Consider the following 27,881-nt stretch of genomic DNA (forward strand, 5'->3'; position numbering starts at 1 on the left):
GCTGATGGAAAATGTAGAATACCTTAATTTGTTTAAACAGAGCGGTATCATCTTAAGATAGTTCTCAGATGCCTTTGTGAACAGATGAGTTTCTATCACTTCCTCAAAAGAAGGCACTGACTTAAGCAAAGGGGAAACTCAACAAACCTCTTTTTAAAAAAAATCTGATAGGACTGAAGTCTTAAGACATCCTTTTCTGAAATACTTCTGGAAATGGAGAGCAGGCTTTCTGCTTTTACATAGCACCGCGCCTGCTTTAAAACCTACACACTGGTTTTTCTTTTCTCTGATTTTTTTAATCTATTTCCTCTTATTGGACTTGTTTTTGAAGATATAAATTCACTGGACAGGACTGTTTAGATATAGCTCATGTTTTAGTTGGAAGGTTGGGGCAATGTTCTAGCACATTATAACTATCCAACTTCTTTGTAATCACAACTGTATCTCCAAAATACTCTGAAAGCTTCAAATATTAAATAGTAGTACTACTATGTATGCTATTGAGAATGGATTTTTCAACTAGTACATATAAAATGATCAGAATTTAATAGATGAAGATAGTTTTATTATCTTGCTCATGAGGTAATCACTTCTACTTTCCCAAATGATTATACACAGGAGCAGATTCAGCAAGATTTATTTTTAGCCAACATATAAATACTTACCCCTATTCTAAAATGTTGGCAATCTTCTTTTCTATTGCACAAATGACGCTTTTAAGTTTGCTCCCTTTATTTCTTTTAAATTTATGGACTCTTTTACTAATATCTTGACTTTTTGAATAGCTAACACCTTTCTCTCAGCAGCTCTGTTGAGCACAATAAGCTTAAAATTTATCTGCAAACTTCAAGGGCAGGGCAGAATTCACATTATTCTTAACATACCAAGCCAAAACTGAAGGAAGAACTGGATAATTTTAATATAAATCATCCAAGCTAAAATCCCATATTTTAACTTTACATTTGAATCAGCAATGATTTTTACTGCTGTTTTCTCCCCTTCTATTTTTACCACTTTTTTTTTTTTTTTTTTTTGAGTCTGAATCAGAGAATGTGCTAAACATGTGGCTTGCAGGCAGCTGGATTTCTCAAGTAGGAAGCACAAAGGAATATTTTCTCCCTTTACTTGGGTTGCTTTTATTTACCATTCTTAAGAATGATTATCTGAGTTCAAGAATCATATTTCCATTGGTTCTAACAAAGAAGAAAAAAAATACTCATTTCACAATTAAGAGAGAACCAAAAGCTTTTTCTAGCTGTCAGTCAGTTTCCAAACTAATAATAACTCCTGGGACTTTATCCATTCTTCCCACAGGGAGCAGAGCTGGTACAACCTGGGAATCTTACTGCTTAGGTGTAAAAATATTGTCTAAGCAGAACTGGCAGATTCACCAAATAAATAGAACGGTGAAATGAGTACAATATTCTTAGATGTATTAACAGCTAAACAGGCTATGTATGAGAAAAAAAAATCACTTAAAGCTTGCTTGAAATCTTTTAGATTAGTCTAACAGAAACACAAAAAACCAATGGGAACATCAAAGAGAAAAAAAACATGGAAAAGTCAACTTCTGCTACTATATATAATATCAAACACGTATACATATATATATATATTTTAAAAACCATGATGACACAGTTTTGTTTCCAAGTATGCTTTCATATTATAGATCTCATCTTCCATCCTTCAAATCTGGTTGGCAGGATACAGGATCTCCTTCTGTATGTTTTGTATCCTTCTGTCTATTCCTCCTAGTTTCACCAGTCAAAATTCCATGCCATCCTTTAATAGCCATGCAAAACACCCCCTAATCAATGACCTCCAAATAATTAGAATTAACTTTCCTTCTCTGACCTTTAGTATTTTATATTTGCATCACCACCCACCTAAAAAACTGCAAAATGCTAGGCTTCTTGGGATGTTATTGTAAAAACCTTTATATAAAGTGAAGTCCTCACCACCTTGTATGGCCAGAGTTTAAAAAAGAAGTCACAATTGTCTGAAGTCAACACAAGACCTTTTCTGGAAAACACTGGAGAATATACTATGCAGATGATAAAAAAGAGGACTGGCCATGGCTCCTGGGGTGTTTGGCTAGAAGTCTCATAAGTTACATCTCAAAATTTAAAATTATTGTGATCTGTTTTACTCCTTTTGTCTGTGGTTTCTTCTTCTTCCCCAGGGTCACATACCATTTGGTAAACATAGCAGCTGAAGACCCTGCTGGGCTTCTGCTCTATGTGGAGCACCAAGTCTCTGTCAAAGTAGACTTCATGGCTGTATGTCTGCAATGAAAACACAGGCAAATGGGACTTCCTCTTCACATACCATGTTCAATACTGTTTCATTAAGACTTAACAGCATCTTTAGAGATGCTCAAATATATACTTGAAGGCAAAATAGTTGCCAGAAATAGTTTATTTTTCATTATTTATGGATATGCAGATGATTTATGAGAAAAGCGTTACAGAAAATATTAAGAATGAAGAGTTCTGGACTTAAGTGTCTGAACACCCAGATTTTATTGTCAACATTGCTACTGTGACTATGGGCAAGTTGCTAAATCTTTCACATTCTCCACTGACAAAACAATGATTGGATAAAGTAACATCTACTGTTCCTTACAACTCTTATATTCCATATTACTCAAAAGAGACAAATGCTTCCAAGAGTGCTTGAAAACTCTACATGATCAGAAGTCTCTATTAAGTAACTCTGGGGATTCAATACAGAAAACAGAATTTTTATTTTTCAAAACATTACCAAACTTGTAAAATGGGAGAAAATCAGACTGTGGTCAGATAGCATGTCTCAGGATAAAACATGAAGCTTTTATCTTTAAGACCATTGGTAAGCAGGCATCCTCTACTTTCTAGGGGAGAAAGGCTAAAGAACTCATTTTGTCATGTGTGTAGGAAAATCTCTTTCACATGGTCATTGCTATAGGTGAACCTGGACTGATATGAACACAGTGACATCCCAATAAAAGTCACCTATAAAGAAAACTCACAACTTTGTATTCTGCAGACTCTACTCACCACATCCCACGACTCCATGAGTGGAATACTTTTAAGTAAAGTTCCATATTCATTACAGTGGAAATCCAGGTGAGCTTTTCCTTCAGCATCTATTTGAGTAACAGCTACCACAGAAAGCAAATCCAACTCATCTTCATAGTCGACAATTTTGAAAGTCTTAGGAACAGAAGACAAGGTAAAATAAAAGAGGGGCAAAATCCAGTTTTGATTATTTCTACAGTTGTGGCTTAACTATTCTAACATTATAAAACTATGTAGAAAGAAAAAGAATGGGTGGGAGCATAGGTAGAAATGTATCTCCAAAGGCTGAGCTGATTTACCACACCCTCACACCTTCTTCCTCTGGGCCATGAACACTGACAAACACATCTAAGTCTAGCAAGTGAAACATAAGGCAAAAGTCACAATCATCAGAATATAACTCAATAATTTTCTTAGAAGAGATTTCCCTAGGAAGTGTGCACATCAACACAACAAACAAATAAGCTAATAATTGTTTTCTCAAATTATTTTGGTCCTATGAACACTCTACAAGCAAAATCTCATGAATAATTTCAGTAAGAAAAGAGAGGATGATGGGGATGCCCTGGTTCAAACAGCTTGCACAATTCTACTGACTAAGGTTGCATGGAGCTTCCTGACCTCTATCCCAGGGCAAGTTCATGCTAGTTTCGTTTATTATTTGTGGCTAAAGTCATACCTCTTGTTCTGGGTCATCATCCAGAATGCTAAAACTTCTTTTTACCACCCGTCCAGAAGCTGTAACAGTGGGTAGGTTTTCATTCTATCACATGGAGAGAAATAAAAAGCTATGACAAGTACCATTATATGTAGTCGATGGCAAGACTAAACAAATTTGTTAAAACTAACCAATCCTTCTCCAACATCCATAAGTCTTTCCTCAGTTGAGAAAATTCTGAATCAGGTTCCAGATCCTCCAATTAGTAAAAATACTTTATTATAATAAAATCTCTAAAGAATAAAATACCAAAATAGGCAAAAATAAACACAGAGGTTATAGATTTAGTATGTGGCTTGCCCTTCTGATTTCTGCCTTAGTATAGCACAGCAAATAAAACAGTGGATCTGCTTTTTTCTCTGCATGATTTTCTTCATGTTCTTAATTTGTATGCTAAAGAAAAAGAATCATTTGGAATTAAAGAATGGTGTGTGATTTTTTAACCCAATTTACCCTAGGTTTGCACAATTAATTAAACCTAGAGGTCAATAACTTATCCAAAAAATTTAAAGAGAAACCCAGAAAGGAAACAGAAATAAGCAAAAGATAAAGTCAATATAATTGACTCTTTTCAAATCTCATAGGTACGTGGGGCTGAGACTGGCTACTCATACAGACAAAATGAACAGACTTCTACAGGACTGTGCTGTTCTTTCCAGCCACACTAAAAGGCAAACACATTTGCACATTATATTCTCCTATAGACAGTGATATACAAAGGATTTTAAAGTACTGCTGACTTACTTTGTTCTTCTCTCTGTTGGCCAAAATGACAAAATCTTCAGAGATCTGATGCTGGGCACTATTATTTTCTACTTCACTTAATTTTAAAATTCTGAAAAGGTGAAAAGGATTCTAAGAACCTAAGACATCAACACAGCATCAAAGTGTCAAAGCTGATCTACTGAAAAGAAACTGAACAAATGAAACTTATACTAACAATCCTGAGTCAGTTCTCTTCTCCTCATTACTCCAAAATATTAATATCTGATAACTCAAGTGTCCACAACTTTCTTCAAATTTAGAGATTTTATTAAACCAAAAAAACCACTGGACTTGTGGCGACAGGTGCCACTGAAGCAGCTTGCTGAGGCTTCCACTAGCTTCCACGCTGAAAGTCATTCTAAAGAACGTCCTCTCTGCATCCTGCAGTAGGTCTTTAATGTTTCAGCTTTAACAGTGGCATTATAGTAGATGCTTACATTTTTATTTCTGAAGATAGAATTAGTTATCAATGAACAACACTAAACGTTAAATATAATATAGACTGCATTAGCAACTTAGTCTAAGTTTTCATGATAGAGTAATATTTTAAAACTGCAAATGACTTAATACTTTTTTTGTCTTAGCATTATATTTAAAGACTTGGGTTTTCTGAGTGTAAATGGCCTCACAGATCAAGCTTGTTAAGCAAGTGAAAATAAAATAATTTTCTCACCACCCACACAAATCTTTTCACAGCATTAACAAGCATCAAAAGCACAATGTCCTCAAATCTTAGAGTCTCAAGTGCAAGTGAAGAGAGAGCAGGGAGGAGCAGCCCCTGTGGCCAAGGAGAGCTGAAGGCCTTCGAGTTTTGCCAGAGACAAATCAGATTATATTTAAACGTCTTAATTAGTTATCTTAATTAGTGCCGATATTTAAAAGTGCCTATCTTTTAAAACCTGGCAAAAGGACAACACTCTTTGTGAAACTTATTTTCTTAAACTCAAACTAATATAAAAGATGGGTGGTAACAAACAGGAAGAGTAAGATTTACTGAAGCTGAACTATACTTTTTATGACATTCTGTTAATAGTAATCTTTTTTCATTAAGTTCCTTCATCCTCCTATAAACTGACCCAGAGTGGACTAATTATCATGAGGCATACAAAATAAAGAATATAGATATTGCCCTTCTTATTCAATAGATACTCAAGTGAGCACCTACTCTGCACTAAGACCTGTGCTCCATGCCAGAGTTACAGGTGTAAGACAGACCCTTTCCCTGTTACGGAGTTCATGATTCCAAAGCAAGATGTTTAAACAGAAAGCCAAACAAATAATTAGTTTAAATTTCTGTAAGTACTATAGAAGACTACATAGTGGACACAGTGAAAATATGATGGGGGAGCTAATCTAATGAAGGGTACCAGGGAAGGGCTCTTTGAAAAAGGGACATTTAAAGGGCCATAAAAGATGAACAGAAATTAGGCAGATAAGGGAAGCAGACTCCAAGCAGAGTGAACAGGTCTTCAGCTTTCTGAAAAGACAGCACGACTGAAGTAAACTGAGTGGGAGGAATCTTTCAGATTGGCTCACTATGTTGGTCTTTTATCTTAAGTGCAACAGAAAGCCATAAAAAGGCTAAAGCAGAATTCACATGGTTCGGTTTCTGTGTTTGTTACTATTTCTAAAAATCACTCTAGCTGCTAAGAAGAAAACAGACTTAAAAGAGTAAAAAGTAGATTGATTCTTGGCGTCTGGTGAGAAGGCTATTATTACAGTCTAGGCTGGGGATGACAGCGGTCTAGCTAAGGTGGCGACAGTGGCCAAGGATAGAAAGAGGCAGATTGAAGAAACGTTAGCAAAATAAATGTTAGCAGCAAAATAAACTGGATTGATGGGATATACGGGGCGTGTGTGTGTGTGTGTGAGAGAGAGAGAGAGAGAAGAGTATACTGGCAAATGCAACTGAGTGTTTAAGTACATGTAAACTGATGAAAAACAAGAAGGCAAGAAAGTGTTAAGAATGAGTCCAGACTTATGACATCAGCTCAGATGAGAGGTTTAGGCAAACATAAAACTTTTTTGGAGTTTTGGTGTATACATGATCTTTGAAGCCAAGGGAATAAACAGAAGAATCAAGCAGAAAGGGAACAAAAAAGAGGGGCAAGAGGGTCTAATCCTGAGGACATCTAGCAATTAAAGTCTGGGTTAGAAGAGGAAGAACATGAAAGGATATTAAGAAAGATCAGAGAGGGAGGGAAATATTCAGGAGCACCGTGGTGTCAGGGAAGCTAAATGCAGAGTGTTTTGATTATATGAAAGATGTGCGTAAACTAAATAAAATAAGGTTTACTTCAAACAACCTGCTACTTCTCCAGTAGTAAGACTGTCTTTTAGAACAAAGATAAATCATCTCTCATTAATCTTGGAGAAATGAATTAAGACCTGATGTGAAGGAACCAATCTGTGATCTCCTTTCCTTCATATGTCATCCCTTATCCATCAAAGAACTTACCCAAATGTAGTATTTATAGACAGTAAGGACAAGGTTGAAAGTATAAAGTAACATTTTCTAGATGGCATTCTCTGAGGAAGCACCCTACAAGCAGCTAATGATTCCCACAGTTGGCTCAGTAGTTAGCTAGCAAAAATAAAGTTGCCAATAAATACTACCAAAAGCTACTTTTAACTTTAAAGTAACTAAGGAAAATACTCACTTGACCTGATTTGGGCCAACATGTATTATTCTGCCAGAAGCATCAGGGTGGAAGTAGATCCAATCAGATTCTAAAGAACAACATTCCATTTCTTGGATCCCATTTTTTGCCTGAAGTTGGGACAAAATATTGAAAATAAAAATTAAAGGAAAATAAAATAATCCACAACATTTAAATACAGAAATTTCACAGGTGTACCATGCACCATGCCTCACAAATAATAACTTAAGTTACCATATTTCAAGCATCTAATTTGTGTCTGGCACTGGATTACATGTTTTCTACTCGTTATTTCTTTTGATCTCAGCAATTCTTGAAGCATATATTGCTATCCTCATCGTATGCATGAGGAAACCAATGCACAAAGAAGAAAAATCATTTGCATAATGTTCTGCACCTACTATTAATAAACAGCAGATTAGCCTTCAAGGTACATGCATTTTCCCTTGTTTAACTGTCATAATTATGTACTTGCAGTCTCCCACAACTTTATCCCTTTCCTATCCTCAACAGATTGTCAATCAGAAGAGTAGACAGCACAAAAATAAACATGCAATGAAACAGGTTGGACAGTCTCCTGCAAAAGTCAGATATTAAACTAATGCTAAGGAAATGGTCTACTACCACCTAGCACTTAAGGTAAGTAGAGAGATTTATTTCATACTAGTATATTTAAACATTAAAATAAAGAAAACGATACTGCCATATGGATCACATATGTAACAAATGTTTTATGTTACACACAGGAGCACTGGGGACTAACACCATCATGGATACATTAACTTTACTGGCTTTATCCAAGTCATTCAATTTCTCCAATGTAAAATGAAACAACACCTTCTTTTTTATTAGATACTCAAAGCTTTCGACAATAAAAGTATTAATTGCACAGCATATACTGACAGGACACCATGTTCAAGGTACGACACCAGCTGTTCATACCTGACATGCACTAAACATAATCTCTATTATCCAGAAGCTCATATTCAAGAATGGAGACAGAAACAGAGTAAGGCCGTGGAGAAAATAAAGTAGTCAAGCCATACACAGGCTATTATCAAGCATCCAAACCAGGTAAGCAGAATTTCAGGAGCTTGAACTCTGCCTTAAAATGAGAAAGTGGCTTGAAAGAAGACAGAGCACAATCAAAAGCACAGATATGTTTGTCCATATAGCATGCATGTGCAAAAACATGAGTAGCAGACAAAATTAAATTGAGAAGCAGAGTGTCCAGTCATGAGACTGGAGAGGCAGGTGAGGGCTACATCGCAAGTGCTTTGTATGCCATGTTTTTTTAATAATTGGAATTTAGCACATTTTATGTATCAAATTAGCACAGGTATTTTAATTTTTCAAGAACCTAATGATTTCTAAGAGAAATGGTTGTATTATTGCATTTTACATATAAGAACGTCAATGAAATTAAACATCTTGGTCACTTTCACTGCAGGGGGTGTGAGTTTGATCCCTGGTTGTGGAACTAAGATCTTGCCTGTGTTACGCAACGTAGCCAAAAAAAAAAGTTAATGTGTCCATTTTGGCATTATCTCCAAATGCTCCTTCATGTAACATAAAACTTTTTAATGTTTTTTTAAAATAAAACACACACATAAACATGCACACATAACCCATATCTTTCTTTAGTTGACTATTCTCTTTATTATAATATCTAAACACAACATGTTGGCACCCACTCCAGTACTCTTGCCTGGAAAACCCCATGGACGGAGGAGCCTGGTGGGCTGCAGTCCATGGGGTTGCTAAGAGTCGGACACGACTGAGCGACTTCACTTTCACTTTTCAATTTCATGCATTGGAGAAGGAAATGGCAACCCACTCCAGTGTTCTTGCCTGGAGAATCCCAGGGACGGGGGAGCCTGGTGGGCTGCCGTCTATGGGGTTGCACAGAGTCGGACACGACTGAAGCGACTTAGCAGCAGCAAACACAACATGTGAAAGAAACATTCTCTCTCTTTGTGTTAAATACTAGGCAACATTATTATCAGCTTCTGGAGTTATTATTTGCTCGAATGCTAGTTTAAGGCTCAGTTTAATAGAAAGTTACAGGTCATTTTCTGAATTCTTCAGTTCCCCTGCACATATGTTTTTGGGTTACCAACTTTTCTGACTGACAGGTGCGGAAGTAGCACACATACACATCATTAAGGTAATGTCACTGCAATGAAGTTGTCCAGCAAAGTACTGAAAACTCCCCTGGATTCAGCAATTATTTATGAATATGCTAAAATACAGATCTGACTAAATGTTACAATTAGTAATTATACAAAGAGAGTACCAGATAGGCATGCTTGATGTAGATATTGAAGGCCATTTTATACACACACATAAGAGAATATATTATCAGTTCTTATTTGGGAAGAACATGAACTATGCAGGGTTTGACTGGATAGAAATTTCAACGAAAAAGCAATGTGACAGAGTCCTTAGTGGCTGAAGGATGTCCACTGCTGGGAGGTGAATAACCAAACCACAAACTCGTGGTAAACAGTCCCCAGCATCCACTGGAAAAGTGGATGTCACTGGGCTGGGCCAAACAGGAGGTGCCGCATGTGACAGGTTGATGAGAAAACCGAAGGGAAGAATGCTTCGGCAAAAAAAAATCCAAAGATACTATACACAATGTTTCCTGGTGGCCATGATCTAAAGGGAAATAGATAAACAGACCCAAGACTGCAAATCTTTAGGGTGGTGAAAGATGACCATTGACTCTCAAAGCCACTGGGTCCAACAGAGACTGACTGAGAAAGATTCTGGAAGAGAAGGGTGTGGAATAAGCTGAGTCTGTCTCACAAAAAGTTAATTTGGTGTATCAAGAGGTTCCAGAACTAAAGTAAATCAACAATATAAAACAAGGATATATAAACAATATAAACACCCCTCCTCTGTGCACTCCCTCTTCTGCATTCATCTCAACCACTGTACTGAATGGACTGCATTTTATTTAATCTACGTATCTGCTTTGTTTTGAACTTGTGAGAAGGGACTGTCTCCAGCCAAGTCTGGCATATAGTAGGTCCTCAATAATGTTTGCTGCTGCTAAGTCACTTCAGTCGTGTCTGACTCTGTGCAACCCCACAGACGGCAGCCCACCAGGCTCCCCCGTCCCTGGGATTCTCCAGGCAAGAACACTGGAGTGGGTTGCCATTTCCTTCTCCAATGCATGAAAGTGAAAAGTGAAAGTGAAGTCGCTTAGTCGTGTCCGACTCTTAGCGACCCCATGACTGCAGCCTACCAGGCTCCTCCATCCATGGGATTTTCCAGGCAAGGGTACTGGAGTGGGGTGCCATCGCCTTCTCCGCAATAATGTTTACTAAATGATAAATCAATGCCTAAATCATTTCTAAAAAGAAAATAAAGAATATTAATTCAAAGGGTAAAAATTTCTATTGTCTTGCTATATACCCTTTCTTCCTATTCTGCCATATATAACTTTAAAATATCCTTGAAAACTTGGTGTTTCAATGCTTATACTGTGACCAACAAAATACTATCTAATTCTGCTTGGAAAAACCAAGAGCAACAAACTGTGAAGAAGCAGAACCAACAACACATTCCACCAGTAATTTCAGGGGCAGCCTGAACACATTCCACCAATGATTCCCACTATGGAGCTTCTGAGATGCTTTACATGAGGTCAAGGAGACGGTAAGAAGAAAAACTAATACATCTTTGGTGCCCTGAGAATTTTCAAATGTTAATAATGTTTTAAATTCTGGGTAGTACACACAAGTGTTTGCTATATTCTTTCTGGTCTCCTGTACTTTACACTGTCTACAAATTACTGATACAAATTGAAAAGTAATTCCTGGGAATGTGGACCAATTAGAGAAAGTGAAAAGTGAAGTCACTCAGTCGTGTCTGACTCTTTGTGACCCCATAGACTGTAGCCTACAGGCTTCTCCATCCATGGGATTTTCCAGGCAAGAGTACTGGAGTGGGGTGCCATTTCCTTCTCCAGGGGATCTTCCTGGCCCAGGGATCGAACCAGGGTCTCCCGCATTGCAGGCAGATGCTTTACCCTCTGAGCCACAAGAATAAAGAATTTCTGATATTAATTTACTACTAAAGCCTGATCACCATGATTTACCAAGGAATTGTCCTTTAGGGCACAAATATGGAAAACTCCTTTCTGTTTCTTCTTATTAGGTGTAATGATGTAGTGCCAAGGATGGCCTCCAATCTGAAAAGCATTCTCCAGCGAGGACACCTCAAAGAGCAGTGGCGGTGTGTCTGCAGAGATGGGCGAGAGGAATTTGTTAGCTTCTTTGTTCTTGTAGCTTCGGAACATTCATTAACTGAATTCAACCTTTCTTTGCATGTGTCATCTATTAATTTCTACCAATGAAAAATGACTATGTTCAAGGAAATAAAATACAATTTGGAAAGAGGCTTACTGATACGAAAAGGCAAGTAGCAAACAGCTGTTAGGTTATCAGTCAACTTTCTAGACATCCATTTTCAGGATATGTGTGACATGCAGCTGGAGGGCAATAAAGTGGGCTGAAGGTGCCTACGATGGCAAAAAAATGACAAGGTACACGTAATAAAAGCAGTTGCCATTTAATGAGTACCTCGGGTAGATACTATTTCCAACTCTCATAAAAATCCAACCAGGTATTAGGTCTAATAATTCCTTCAAATGTGAGGAAGAGATCTTTCATATTCTAGACTAACAGGTTATATTTAGCAAACTTTACAAGAGAAGTGTTGCTTAAGTTTGTGCAGTAGAAGTGATATGAGTCATACTGAAAGTAACCACTTAGGATGGGCCCTGTGCAGTGGACGTTTCATCAAAGGAGAGCCACCTACTACTAGTATTAGACAAGTTAATTTTAAGGTAATTTACATACATCTTGTCAGCAACCGTCTTTTGGAGGTTGACACCACAAAAGGACCATCTGTTAGTGCTTCCTAGTCCTCTTCTTTGATGATACTTAATTTTATATGGAGTGTAACAGACTTACTTTTGCAGACAAGCATAAACAGAAGGTGCTGCTGCTTCTGAAGACCAGAATTCTTTGGGGAGGGCCCTTATGAGGACACCGCTTGGCCTGTTTGGGAAGGTGGCTAATCTGAGTCCTTTGTTTCTAACTTCAGAGTCTAATCTTTGGTTTATGAGGCCACCACCATCTGTAAAGGCACTTATCTTAGGGAGAGCATTCACTACAGAGTCACACGTTACATATAGAAGTGTGTGCCTGGTTAGGCCTCTCCGTAAGGGCAACTTACTACTTAAAGCTACACAAAGGAGAAAAACAAATAATGAAATGTGAGTTCACAAACTGAAGTCTTCAGGAGAAAGAACAGACAGATACAAACAAATCAAGTACATTTAAAATACCCTTGAAGAAACCTTTCAAGGAAAGGGTGATATTCTTAATACATAAAGAGGTTTTTTTTAAGCAATAAGAAAACTATTGACCCCCCAATAGATAAATGGGCAAAGTACATCAGTCAGTAAATTATGAAAGATATATAAACATCATATGTGATAACATGGTGGCTACCAAATGATGGTAGATGAGGAAATGAATTATGAAGAGAAAAAAGGATAATTAGAGTTTGAATTGGGGGCTAAAATTTTAAATAGGGAAGTTGTAGAGAATATAAAATAGGAAACTCATAATGGAAAAAAAAATTAATGCAAAAAGATGTATTTAAGAAGAAATACTTTTCCCAGAAGTTGCTAAAAATGGCCCCAAAGTAGCATCAGGACTTGGCTCACTACAACTCTGGTGTGTCACCGTTAGCCCCAAGATCCCAAAGTTTGCAAAAAATGGCTGATTTCACACCCTGTGATGAGGAAATCTCAGTATTATTAATAATTACAGGAATATTCTTGTACTTTTTTGTAAGCACAGAAAATTTTAAAAACCTAAATGTCCATAGTAAACTGGTTAAATAAATTTACAATTTATGCATATGAAAGTGAAAGTCACTCAGTCGTGTCCAACTCTTTGTGATCCCATGGACTATTCAGTCTATAGAATTCTTAGGCCAGAATACCGGAGTGGGTAGCTTTTCCCTTCTCCAGGGGATCTTCCCAACCCAGGGATCGAACCCAGGTCTCCCGCATTGCAGGCAGATTCTGTACCAGCTGAGCCACAAAGGAAAGTTACACATATAATGGTATATAAATTCTTAAAACCTCGAGGAGCTTAATTAGCATGTGCACACATATACAGAGGTCTACTCTTTGGCAAAGATAAAACGAGCACTGCATTCAAAAAGTGTCAGAAAAGAAATATAAGGAAAACTAAGTTTTCCTTTCATGTGATTCCCTCAGAAGTAACTATCATTTATAATTTTTTCTGTGTGTCCTTCCAGATACTTCAAGCAATCCTCAAAGCATGTGCTCACATCTATATTTTTAACGTATGCATAAGAATATAACACAAATGAGGCTTTTTACACACATAGTTTTGCACTCCTTTTTTCACTTACTAATGTATATTGGAAACTTCTCTATAAAGGACCAAAAATAATTCCTATTTCTTTTTAATAATTAAGTTTATGACACAGCCAAACAATGAAAGAAGACCAATGTCACCTATCAATATATACATTGTTTTCGATCTTTCGTTGTTAGAAAAATGTTATAATTATATGTTTGTCATTTTGTACACATGTGAATATATCTGGGATAAATTAAAAAAAATGGAATTGCTCAAGGAATACATGCATTTAAATTTTTGAAATATATTGACAAATTGTCCTCCACACGGGACTCCAACAATAAACAACTGTGTCTCTTTTATACTTTCACCAATCCTGTTACCTAGCTTTTTGATATTTGAGAATCTAAATAGAAGTATCTCATGGTAGTGCTAACTTGCACTTCTCTTATCAGTGACATTGGGCTTTGTCCTCTCCTAATTAAAAGTCACTTATATTCCTCTTCTTCTGCACAATATCCTTTGCTCATTTTGTTGTTGTTGCTACGTTGTCATTTTTTCTTATTGGCCTGCAGAACTCATACATAGTGAGGCAATTACCCCTTTATAGTGTATGTTGCAAATATGTCCCCTATTTGTTGTTTGAATTTTGGTTGGTTTGTGCTTTTATTTACTTTTGTTTTTTACCATGAAGCACTTTATCTTTATGTAGCCAAATTTAGCAATCTCTTCTTTAATGGCTCTGTGCTTGTGTCAGAAAGGTCTTTTCAACTTTGCAATAAAAGGATTCTCTAAGTTTTCTCACAGAACTTTAAAATCTTTGATCCACCTATTGTTTCTTTAGATGTAAATAGACAGGACTCTAATTTTATTGTTTTCATAAGACCATCTATTAAATAATCCCAATGGAAATTAATATTTGTAATATATTAACATTTAAAAGTGGGTTAGGCTACAGATAACTATTTGCAATGAATCTAAAAAATTATATGGTGAGTGAAAGATGCCAGACAAAAATTACATATCATATGCTTCCATTTATACAAAACTCTAGAAATCTAGAGTGAAAGAAAGTACATTCACTGGTTGCTGAAGACTGGGGATGGAAGGAAATTGACTGGAAAGGGCACTGGGGAACATTTTGGAGTGATTAAAGTATTCTAAATCTTGATTGTAGGAGTGGTTTCATAGATATAAATATTTGGCAAAACTCAAATTGTACAGTTTAAATGGCTGCATTTAAGTGCATGTAAATTACACTTCAAAAGAGTTGATTTTTGAAAAAGCAAGTTATGAAACAGTGTTCACAGTATGATTCTTTTTTGGTTTTAGGCATATATACATTTTAAGATTATCCAAAAAACACAGAGGTGATAGCAACTAATGCCATGCAGGATGACTGTGAGTGTTTTAAACTTTCTCTATTTTTTCATTAATTCCTAATTCTTCTATAATGAAAATGAACTGCTTTGTCTTGAAAAAGTTACTTAACTTTTATACAAATACTTATACAAGTATTTTGTATAGGTTTTACTGATCCTGAAAAACAAATCTAGAGAAATAAACTGGATTTCAGTCAACAGAGTCTGAAAAAATACATAAAGTTTCCAATATAATACGTTACTCCTCTAAGCTAAATGTCTAACAATTACTATATTGTTTTACAGTGGCACATGATTTCACAGATCGTATTTTCAAATGTTATTATTTTAAAGCTGATAAAAGTGAGGCCCATAGAGGTTAAGTAATTTGCTCACTACCATACCACCAATTAGTAGTGGAATTTCATTCTCATAGGAGCAGACCAAGACTGTGATCCCAAGTCCAGTCTTCTCTCTGTAAACAGGGACCAAAATCACAGCACAATCAGAGGCTCCATGAGCTTTCTTTATCACCCTGTTCTTTGTTTTACTTGCTTATTATCTGCATTTCAAAGAGAACAATGCTACCATTTAGGGAAACTCTCTTCAAAATAATACATATTAGTTATCACTGGAGTCTGTAGTTTTCAAATTCTTAACAGATTCCTGCCTTCTGTATTTGTATCAAACATAGTAGGAAATGGCAATCCACTCTAGTGTTCTTGCCTGGGAAATCCCATGGACAAAGGAGCCTGGTGGGCTGCAGTCCATGGGGTCACAAGAGAGTCAGACATCACTGAGTGACTGAGCACATACACAGGAGGCATTGCAAAGGCTGAGTTTTTACAGAACTGCCTAATTCAGCTCGCCCAAGACGCCTAAAAATTTGAGTAGTTTTTAAAATTTTATTTTGAGCTTGGAAAACTGGCTATACTGAACTCTCTCAGTCCTCATACTTTGTTATTTACTAATAAAAAGAACATTTCCTTTCTCACAATTAAGTCTTTCATTTGTTTCTTGATCTGTTGATGATGTAATATTGTATAACAATAGAAAAAAGTTGTATTTTGACCCATATTAGAAAAACCTTTGGAGTTTTACCTAAATATGTTTATTGGTTAGAAGTAAATGTCCGCAACATGATAAAAAATAATTTTTAATGAACTAAGAATAAAGATAAACAAATATTAGGATAACAAAATATATTTTCTTTTTAAATTTACTCATGATTTTTATATCTATCTGCATTAAGTAATCCTTGTATTGATGACATGAACTCTGGTCAGTTATGGTTTATCTGACATACATTGCTCAATTTTATAGCAGTTTTCTTTTCAACAAACTGCTGAATTTGATAAGCTAATTAAATATAGAACATTTTTATATTTATAAAATTGTATATAATTTTCTTTTTTGTGCCTTAATGATCTTTAAGTTGGATTAAATGTCACTGAATTGTAAAACTTCAAGTTCTAAAGGAGCTAAGGTATTATCATTTGCTGCAACTTATTATTCTGTAGATAAGGAAATCAAGACCAGAAAGGTAAAGTCACTTGCCAAAGGTTACAGATCTCTGGCCAAGCAAGGCCCAGCATCCCCAGGCCTTTATTTCAGTGAATAACAGATTTCTGTGAACACTTAGGCAAAAGCAAGGAATACTCTGCATAGGAGCAAAATGAATTGAATTTAGGAAAAAAACATTTGGATGATTACAATTAATCACTATCAATACGACCACTTAATTTTTAAGGTGAAAAAAGTACTATATTGTAGCCATACCTGTGATTTTAATATTACAAGGAATGCCAAAGGGAGCCTCTCCTACAGTTCCAGTAGTCCCACCCCATCTGCATGCACACCCTAAGTCAAGTTTCTGTTGCATGAACTAAAAACAAAACAAAACAAAAACGGTGGCTTTAGCACCTACTTATTTGCTGTCCGGAGAGAGAAAAAAAAATCAAATTTACATGTATATGACAGAGGAAATGTCTTTATTTAAGGGCTTTTCTATTTATCTTCCCACCCCTCTTTTAAAGGTTACTTTGCCTTTCTGCATTTGTACAGTTTTGTAGAGCTGAAATCTATACAAGAGCCTTATGTTAAAAATATCTCATTAAAAAAAATCATACCTCCATCCAAATCTCAAGTTAATCTGAATATGGCAAATTTGAATTTTCTCTACCTGCTTGGTGATGGCTTGGAAGCTATAAAGTCTGACCAGTCCCGAGCTATACATCACAATCAGTATTCCGTGAGACAAGGTGGCATCCGTGACGTTCCCGAAAATCTGAGGGGAAAGGTAGACATCACCTGAGAAAAGACCAGAAGGCCAATCCTCTGAGTTTTCACCGTGGTATGTGTATCTGTTTAATATTCAGTTTACCCTTACAATACTGCTGCCTAACATTCCAACTTCATTATAATTTACGAACTTGCAGCTAAGGTATTTTTAGGGGTGAGTGGTAACCTCCAGGGTCTCAAACTGAAGTACTAATGGGGATTTAATATATATCCTTCAAAATGATGCAGCAGCTTTCATTTACTTCCGTTTTGTCAAAATCTTTTAATAACAAATCCCTTTCCTTATGGACATAGGTGTAAACTGAGCCCATTTAATTCTACCATGCAATATTTGCACGGCTGAATAAATACCGGGACCTTTTCTTTATAAAATATTATTTATAAAGGGACCTTTTTCAGCTAGTGGTGAAAAGATTTGATCTAAGAAAGTAATTCTAATAAAAAACAGCCAACTCGAGAATTTTATCATTACCTTGTTCTTTTTTTTTTTTAATTTTATTTTATTTTTAAACTTTACATAATTGTATTAGTTTTGCCAAATATCAAAATGAATCTGCCACAAGTATACACAGGTATACCTTGTTCTTTAAACATCTAATACTATTTGATTTTTTAGTCATATAAAAACCAAACATGTTAAAGACCAAATACACACGGAGACATATAACCTAGCTGATCTTGAGTAAGGCTTTGGCTCCTTATTCCCTGTCTCTGTTCTGTGTACTGGATCCTGTTGTGATGCTCCACAGAGCTCTGATAAAGAACTTGATTCTGTGCCTCTTTTAATATTTAACAAAAGCCAACCAACATAGACAAATATTCATAGCAAGGAAAGAACAAGTAGAAACTAAGTGAAAATCTGTTTCAGTTTCCACTCAAGATAAATCACTTAGTAAAGGTTTACTACCCCGGCAAAGAAAGAGCTTCAAGTACATTCTGAACCTGGCCCCTGGGTAGTCTTATTATGCATGGTAAGTGAAAGATGTACTTTAGTTTCAAATAACCACAATCAACATCAAATCCCTCACATGATTATCTTGAACATGTAAGAATAAATAGAAACAATTTATGACTACATTCCTGTTGTAGACTGTAATAAGTATACACAATTACTTAATCCACAAGCGCAAAGAGAACAATTAAATTCATGAGTTGTGTTTTTTGTCATCTCTTAAAAGGATAATTACGGTTTGCTTTGTTTTTGACTAGCCCATGACTTTCTATTCCCTGATCCTTGTTCCCCACTTCGAAAAGAAGGATTTGTGTAATTCAAATGTATTTTCAAATAATGAATGCTAAAATAAAGTAGTCACTCTATTTTAAAACTTGGTTTAATCTCTGGAGTCAAATATAAGTTCAAATTCCAGTTTCTCCATTTACTGCCTTTAAATTTGGGCAGCTGCTTTTAACTTCTTAATTAAAAACTTTACCAAATACCTAATAAACAATTAAACAATAATATCACATCTTAATGTCAAAAAATTAATATTATAATTAAATCAGAAATGAGTTCTTACCTTTTTGTTGATCTCCAGAATCCCTATGAGTGAAAAAGGTAGCACATGGAACACTGCAAGATACAGCAAAACAGGCTGTTGAATGCCTGCCTAAAAGGAAAGACTAAAATCACAGACCGCTCTCAAGAATATATTAACACCACTATTTTCCCAGTGGTTACCAGTGGGTAAAGAGAACAGGCAAGGGATAATACAAGAATTAGGGCATTAAGAAGTACAAACTACTATGTATAAAACAAGCTACAAGGATATACTGTACAACACAGGGAATAACCCAGTATTTTATAATAACTATAGTTGGAGTATGGGCTTCCCAGGTGGCGCTAGGGTAAAGAATCTGCCTGCCAATGCAGGAGACATAAGAGACACGGATTCAATCCCTGGGTGGGGAAGATCCCCTGCAGGAGGAAATGGCAACCCATTCCAGTATTCTTGCCCTGAGAATCCCATAAACAGAGGCCCCTGCGGGGCTAAACAATCTATGGGATCACAAACAATCGGACACAACTGAGTGTCTGAGCACATAAATGGAGTATAACCTTGAAAAATCATGCATCATTACATTGTACACCTGTAATGTACACAATGCAGTACAACAACTATACTTCTATGAAAAATTTTTATAAAAAACTTTTAATTAAAAAAATAAAAACACTCTATTTTCATGAATTGAAAACCACCCTCTATCAAATTGAAAAGTTACTTAAACAGGAAAGCCTACATGTTCAAAATATGTCCACTAAACCTTTAGCCTTTCAGACACTACAAAATACACACACACACAAAAATATATTAAAACAAGCATAACAGTAAGCATTTCTTAACAACACAATATATTTTGTAAAAAACATACTTTATAACAAAATGTATGTATGTACTATGTAATAGATCATGTTATAATGTAAATTAATACATTGAATTATAATATATTATAACACAATTTAATTTATATTATAAATTGGAATTCTAATCATCAAGAGCCTAATCAAAAGACACAGCATTATCATGGTCACATCATTTAGCATTACACTAATATGGCTAAATGAAATAGAAAAAAATATCAACAGTTATAACTTGAGTGATTTCTCTGCTTGAAGAAGGTAGCTTCTTTACTTTGAAGAATAAGGTTTAGTAACTATTTTTCTGCTATGGAATGGAAAGTAATCTGTTAAACAACCTGCTTCCCCAGAGTGGCTTGAAGAGAATATTTTAAGTTCATGGTAAACAATTTTGATAGCATGCTCCAGAAACCAAAGATCATTAGTTCTCTCATAACAAATTTTCAGACAAGTTCCTCTGGAAACAAATTCTTTATTTTACTGAATTTTTAAAGATGTCTACCTGTCGGGCCAATGTTGAACCTTTGTTCTGAGCTGACTTGACAGCAATGACTTCTTGAGGAGTGTCCCAGCTCAAATATCTTTTAAAAGAATAAAGAGAAGTTTACTCCTTTAGGTCAGTTTCCTTATACTTCAAATCAAAATATAATAGATATTTTATAAGTGAACAGTTTTCAGTTACTTAAATTATAAAAGTAACTTATTTAAAAAAATAAACAATTAAAAGATCCTCATATGCATTTATTTCTGTTTATATATATATATAATTTTAATCCTTCTGCAGTCTCAATGAATAAAAACTGTACTTGATCTGTCAATATTCAAAACTTAGAAAACGAAAAACCATTCCTAATGTAAAAAAGAAGTTACAAAAAACATTAAAAATATTACATTCACATTTTGCATGCTTATATTCATTCCAAAAATTTACATCTAATTTGTAAAACTCTGAGTTTATAAGTAACAGTTCTTAGATTATACTAGGCAGGTAATTTAACTGCAACAGACTAGCTTTCAGAAAAATCTACCAAAAAATACATCCCACATAAAAAATACTATTTGTAAAAAGTAAATTTTTTTAAAAAGGGTATCTGACAACTACTAGAGGTTAGTTACTTATGAGGAATACAAAGATAAATGACAAAGGGTCTCCATCCTTAGATCTTCAAAAGCAGTCATGAGGAGAGATAAATAGATTTATAAACTGAGATCCACATATACAATGGAAAACATAAAAAAAAAAATCTTGAAATATCCTAGGCCATAAGTCTCAATTTTTCATAATCAAATTTTAAACAACAGAGTCACAGTTAATACCTGAATTTGCAATATGAAGCAAGATATATTTTCTCAAGGACTTTTCCTGTAGTTGCTGATATACGAAGTAGCCAATTATGAGCAGTCAGTGCTATGAGTGAGGATTTATAATCTGATGGATTGGGAAGCATTTCTCCCTTAAAAGAGATAAAACTGAAACTGCTTGATCATGAACAACCTACAGTAATCCATATCCAAAGAAAACAGCTAAACAGTCAAACAAGTAAATTTTAAAAAGAAATATTAGTGAGAAAATAAATAAGATGAGGAAAGATTAAAATTGTGAGAAATGATTTTCATTATTAATTTATTAAGTCAGCTTATTCACACAGAGTGCTTAAGCAGTACCTGAAATAATTATTTTTTCATTTAGTCGCCAAAATTGTGCCTCTTTTGCGACCCCATGGACCGTAGCCTGCCAGGCTCCTCTTTCCATGGGATTTTCCTGGCAAGAATACTGGATGGGTCGCCATTTCCTTCTCCAGAAATAATTATTACTTATTAATTATTAATCATTAAGTATTCAACAAATGTTAGCCAATCATCATCATCGTAACAACAGTAATACAAGTAATACTAATGATGCTGCTATGATAACAATAACAGTTCTTAAAACCAAGTATAACATTAGATAGCATAAGCAATTAAGAGTCATTTCCTAGAACAGATGTTTCTTTATTCCAAGACTTGTTTTCCTATTGATAGAAGTTAAAATGGGAAAAAAGCAATTTATCCCACTAGTCACTGTGGCTCTACTCTAACTCCAAATGGAAAGCTAACATCCAGAATCAAAGCAGCCAAAGAACAGAGATGGACCTAGTTTTAAAGATAATCCTTGACTCCAATGAACTACCCTCCAAAAGGGCACATCTGCCACTGAGGAGCTACCTTAGGGTGGAAGTCTAAGGCAGGAAGAGAAAGAGAAGCCAAGGGTTCTACTTTGATTTGTAGAATAAAAAGGAAGTTCAAAGATGAAAGTTAAGAACAGAGAAGTTAAAATTAATCTAATATTGCTTCGGCTGAAAAGTGAATAGAAAAGAATGCAGGCACATTTATTTTACTTACGTGCCTTAAGATTTGTCTCCTGTTTCAAATGTTAGGGAAAGAAACTAGGTTTTTGTGTGTGTTTGTTTCTTGGTTGTGTGTGTGTGTTTTAACTTATTAGCTACTTAAGTCTTACATTAAAATCATAGGCAATGATGTAATTTTTTTTATTCTTTGATGTCTTATCTCAAGGAATCTCAAGGAATTTTTAAAGTTTTAAAAAATGTATCACCTATATCTTGCCTATTAAAAAAAATTAGGTAGCAAACGTAATAGGTTTGAGCTATTTTCCTAAACTAAAAGTTGTATTTCACACACTGTCTCAGAAGAGAAGTTTAAAGAAAAGAGAAGTTTAAATTTATTTTCACAATGAGTATATTAACAACAATACTATATGCTTTGTTGTTTTTCTCAGTGGAAAATCTTGGTTCACTTCAAATAAGAAGAGCAAAATGTTCAAAGAGAAGTGAGATTAGGAATTAGGTTACTAGAAACTTTATTTTTATAAAGATTGCTTTAAATTTTTGTTGCTTTGCATTGACGTCTTTCAAAATTTTTCTCAATTAAGGAATCTGTCATCCTCTTCCCCTCATCAATGAAAGTGGATTAGAAGGCTTTAGATGTTGGGGGCAAAATAGTTATTTTTAACGTTCAATAAGAAGTTGGGGAAGAAAATGTAGATTTAAAGCTTCTTATTTTTAAAAAGGAAACTTCAATGAAAAGAGTAACTGTCCAGGGAAAACTACAATTTTATGTACAAACAAGTCTTTTTTTTTTCCTTTTAAAGAATTATAATAATAAATGCAAAGCATAGGCTATTAACTTTAAACATTATTTTTGGTCATATATCCTATTTTTCCTAAAAAACAAAACAGCCAGATTAAAAGACTGGATTAACTTGCTGCAGTACTCCTTAAATGTTTCTTACAACACTGATCCCATGGAAAATTAATATTTAGAAATATAACTCAAAATAGGAAGTTCTATGATCAAAAGAGTTGGGAAAATGGTTTGACAATAACCATCCACATTAGTATTATTATAAGTATTAATAGTATTAAAGGCTCTGTGAAGTAATTCTACAAATAAATTTGTTTCCCAACTCCTCTAACAAGGATAAGATGTTAATATCTTATGAAAAAAGTGTTCTGAAAAATACACACAGGGGCAATACAGATCTATGGAATGAGCTTATCTATTATTTTATTTTTCATTTTTATCTTATTATTTCCTAAGAAGATTAATAGAGGAAACCCATAAGAATCCACTTTCAGAGTCATGAAACATAACTCCTGCCCTAAATATTTTATTGTCTCAATATATTAAGTAGAATAATCTCTTAAACATTGAGAATAACTGCAAACTAGCTTATATTGCTTATGAAACCTTTAATCAGTTCATAACATTTTTTAGTTTTCAAGATTAAAAAATGGTATTAAAAGTTAAAAGTATATTCACAGTATTAACATATAATTTTTTAAGACAGAAGTTACTTCATGAGGAAAAATAAAAATAAAAAATATGCTCTCTTTTTGCTTCCTTTCAAGGTTTAAGAATCGCTATGATACTTAGATGTTTTATTTCTTTATACAATATATTAACAATAAGCAGTTCTTCTAGACTACAAATGCTTTACAAACATGCTACGAAAGCAAATCTTACCACTGGGCATTCCCATAATAAAGCATCTTCTATTTTTTCTGATTTGGAACATTTTGGCATTTCATAAAGTTTTCGTGGCTCTGATGCAACACTGGGGGGAAAAAAGATTATTCTTCTTCATAAATAAAATAGTGTTTGCTTGGATTTCAGCGATTTTTTTAATTCAGAGATTTGGAACACCAAAAATACAACCTGCTGCTTTGCTTTCCTCTTCTTAACTAAATGTCAACATTACTTTTTAATCACAAAATTCATAATACACAATCATAGAAAAAATATCAAATATGTAATAAATTATAATAGCACAAAACTATCCAATATTAATATTTTGGTTCAGTTATTAATATTTTGGCTCATTTCACTCTACTTTTTCTTTATACACTTATACCCACCTGCAGATCATTTTCCAAAATTAGAGCATATTGAATTGTTTCTTTTCCATTTAACATTTACTACCAATATATCTGTTGAATTTCACCTTTATAATCTGTTATTCCAACATTGTGAAATGAAAATTAAAGAGTTCCTTTCTTTCAACTAGTAGTAGAAAACTAGTAGATGAAAAAGATAAAAAAGGAAACTTCCCAAACCAGAAAGAAAAAAGAATTAAAAAAAAAGAACAGAACATCTAAGGACTGTGGGATAATTAGAAAATGTGTAATGTACACATAATGAGAATACCAAAAGAAGAAGAAAGAGAACAAAACAAATGTGGGAGGTATCAAACCAATTATATCAATGATCACTTTAAATGTGAATGGTCTAAAATACACTTGTCAGAAGACAAACTGATAGAGTGAATAAAAAACAAGACTTGAATATGTTATATACAAGTAACCCACTTTAAATATAAAGACACAGATACAAAAGCAAAGGGATGGAGAAAGATATACCATGCAAATACTAACTTAAAAAAAAAAAGCAAGCAAGCTGGAGTAACCATATTAATATCAGACAAAGTAGACTTCCACACTGAAAATTATCAGGGATAAAGAGTAGAATTATATAATGTGAATGCATCTAACAACACAATGTCAAAATACTGAGACAAAAATGGTGGAATACAAGGAGAAACAGACAAATCCACCACTATACTTAGAGACTTCAAAACAACCTGTCAGTATCTGACAGATCCAACAAGTAGAGTAGGTAAGAATATAGTTGAACTGACCAGTACCGACAATCAGCTGGCTCAAACTGACATCTTTAGACTACTTCAGCAACAATACATTCTTCTCAAGCCCATGTGAAGAGTTCACCATGACAGACTACACTCTGGGTCATAAAATACTAGAATTTAAAAGACTAGAAAAAAATATAAAATATGGTCTCAGACCATAATGGATTTAGGTTAGATACCAATAACAGATAGCTGTAAAATCTCAAAATACTTGGGAGCTTAAATGACACATTTCTAATTAACACAGGGGTCTGGCTTAGTGGTAAAGAATCCACTTGCCAATGAAGGAGACGCAGGTTTGATCCCTGGGTAGGGAAGATCCCCTTGAGTAGGAAATGGCAACCCACTCCAGTATTCTTGCATAGTCGGACATGGCTGAGCAGACTGAGCACAACTGAGGGAATGAGCTCGCACAAAGAAAAAAGTAGGAAAAAGTCTGGAGAACTTTTAAATCGAATATACAATGTTTCAACATTTGTGAGATACAGGAAAAACTGTGCTTAGAGGAAAATGTATGGCATTTAATATATACTTTAGAAAAGGAGAAATGCTTCTGGGCTGGTGAACACATGAAGATTCAGGAAGAGTGACATGCTCAGAGGGCATAGAATTTCTGTGCTCCTTCCCACATACCTTGTCCTATGCATCTCTTCCATCTGGCTGTTCCTGTGTTATAAAGTTTTATAATAAACTGGTAAACTACTAAAAAGCCAGTCACCAAAAACAAGTCACACACACACAAAAGTCAAGTATTACGTGATTCAATTTTTTTGAAATGCCCACAATGGGTGAACCTACAGAAACAAAGTAGACTAGCAGGTGCATAGGGCTGAGGGTGGAGAAGGTATGGTGGTGACAGCCAAAGAGGAGTGTTTGGGGGTTTTGTGAGGTAATGAAGATGTTTTAAAATTAACTGTAGTGATGGTTGCCTATATGAACCATCAATGGTTCATCAAATCATTTTCACTGAATATGACTTTCAAGGATGCAAAAATTGAATTGTATGCTTTAAATGGGTGAATTATTAAGCTGTTAAATAAGAAAATAACCCTACTTTTTTAGAGGAGCAAACTTAAGTACGGCATGTTTGGAATATGTTTTAAAATATTTAGCAAAGGTATAAAGGAAAAGGATATGGGGACAGATAAGCAAATGTGGCAAAAATCTTGATCCTTTCTGAGTCTAGGTAATAAATGTATGGGGGCTCACTATACTATTTATATATATACTATATAGACTACATTAGCAAGTCTGAAAATTTTCTTTTAAAACAAAGGCAAGTACTTTCAAACCAAAATACAGAAATTCTTCCCTAAAACAGCATCTAATTAGTAGGTACTTGGATCTCCTGACATCTGGTATCCCTTAGGCAGAATAAAATACTACACTGTACTCAGCAATCTGTCATTTTGCCTACATTATAAATTCTCTTTAAATTGGTATTTACACAGATGAAACCTCAGCCTTTAGGTTTAACAAGATGTTAAATTACATGCAGTTTATACTCCACCCTTATTTTGAACCCATTTTTCCATTCTGTTACACTAAGCACTAATGTAGGCATGTGTTTCTATAAAAATTAAAGGTCAACAGTCAAATGAATTACATCAAAAATTTTCACCAAGATACCTGCTGATACAGCACCGATAATTGTTAAAGTATATTCTTCCTCTCTCATAGGCTATAGGTGATTTGGAATGAGTTGTCCAAACATTCTTAAATTTAGTACTTTCCTGAAAAACACAAGGAATTTCGGTTTAGGAAATAACTCATAAGTTTCTACTGTGCACCAATCTTAAACTGGATATTTAAATTTACAGTTTTCAAAATAACTTCAAGTACGTTCTTAAAAAATAGTATGTTCAATTCTTCCTCACTCTGCCCTCACATTTCGGCTTAAGTGGGGTAATTAATTTTTAGAAAAATTGTTTGCAAGATATAAGAAAGTTAAAACTAAAAGCATGTGCTGCTGCTAAGTCGCTTCAGTCTTGTCCGACTCTGTACGACCCCGTAGACGGCAGCCCACCAGGCTCCTCCGTCCCTGGGATTCTCCAGGCAAGAATACTGGAGTGGGTTGCCGTTTCCTTCTCCAACGCATGCATGCATGCTAAGTCGCTTCAGTCGGGTCCGACTCTGTGCGACCCGATAGACAGCAGCCCACCAGGCTCCTCTGTCCACAGGGCTCTCCAGGCAAGAACACTGGAGTGGGTTGCCATTTCCTTCTCCATAAAGCATGTGACGGTTCTGCTAATGGCTATTTACTAACCTCCAGTTTCAAGGCCGTGATCACCCTGCCCATCACTTGCGATCTTCTTAAAAGGGAATTATACTGCGTAAATACTGCAGCCCAGCAGTAAGCCTGCCCCTCCCCTACGCCCCCGACCCCCGTCGCCCCGCTGCTCTTCGTTCCCCTCCCGGCCGGCAGGCGGTCACCTGGCACACCAGCGCCCGCAGGATGCCCAGGTTCGTCCTCTGCACCATGCCCGCGTCGCGCGAGAAAAAGCCCAGCGCCCGGCGACTGAGCCGGCCGCACACGTTGGGCTTCTGGCTTGGGCCCATGGAGGCGCGGGCCCGGCAGAGAGGAAGAGGGGCGCGCCCCTTACTCCCGCGCCGGTAAGCGGCCACTATCTCCGAACCTCCTGGCCCCAACTCCTCGAGGAGCCCAGAAAAACTGACACCGGGAGCTGGGCCCGGAAGGGCACAGCTGTGGGGCGAGGGACGACAGTGCCGGCGCCGCCTGAGAGCAGAGATTGGGCAAGGAAAAAAAACCCCTTCCGGGCTGGCCCGGCAAACGCTATCCAGCTCCGAACCCAGCAGCAGACACTGCAACGTACTTAACGCGCAGTCAGCCGAAGCCGTTCACTTGCCGGGAAACGTAGTTCCCAGTGTCCGCAGGGGTAGCCTGGCTTGTACCCAGAACTACAATCCCCATCAGGCAGCGGGCAATGAGCCCTTGCCCAGGCCCCGCCTCCAACCCGCCTCGGTCCCGCCTCCAACCCACCGCGGCCCCACCTTACCCCGCCTCTTCAGGCGGGGCGGAGG

The 27,881-nt window shown here is 35.8% G+C and overlaps 1 protein-coding gene across 8 annotated transcripts; it reads right to left on the minus strand.

Moving 5' to 3' along the window:
• DCAF17 (DDB1 and CUL4 associated factor 17) lies at positions 1 to 27,802 on the minus strand. Of its 8 annotated transcripts, none has more exons than XM_025275011.3 (14): positions 27,674 to 27,802; positions 26,469 to 26,572; positions 23,660 to 23,750; positions 20,954 to 21,090; positions 20,139 to 20,217; positions 18,798 to 18,887; positions 17,162 to 17,266; positions 16,759 to 16,864; positions 11,311 to 11,453; positions 7,203 to 7,312; positions 4,522 to 4,612; positions 3,739 to 3,822; positions 3,039 to 3,194; positions 1 to 2,285 (listed from the first exon to the last, which is right to left on the minus strand). In XM_025275011.3, the coding sequence occupies exons 3-14, from the start codon at positions 23,717 to 23,719 to the stop codon at positions 2,118 to 2,120; spliced, it is 1,329 nt and encodes a 442-aa protein (XP_025130796.1). In that variant the 5' UTR covers positions 23,720 to 23,750; positions 26,469 to 26,572; positions 27,674 to 27,802; the 3' UTR covers positions 1 to 2,117. The 8 variants fall into 8 exon arrangements, with proteins under 8 accessions (XP_025130796.1, XP_006070305.2, XP_025130780.1 ...); XM_006070243.4 differs by lacking the exon at positions 27,674 to 27,802 and adding an exon at positions 27,273 to 27,626; XM_025274995.3 differs by lacking the exons at positions 20,954 to 21,090; positions 27,674 to 27,802 and adding an exon at positions 27,273 to 27,626 and having other exon boundaries at positions 18,798 to 18,850.
• Positions 27,803 to 27,881: the final 79 nt, after the last annotated feature.

Source organism: Bubalus bubalis, chromosome 2 (genome assembly GCF_019923935.1).
Source record: "Bubalus bubalis isolate 160015118507 breed Murrah chromosome 2, NDDB_SH_1, whole genome shotgun sequence".
NCBI lineage: Eukaryota > Metazoa > Chordata > Mammalia > Artiodactyla > Bovidae > Bubalus > Bubalus bubalis.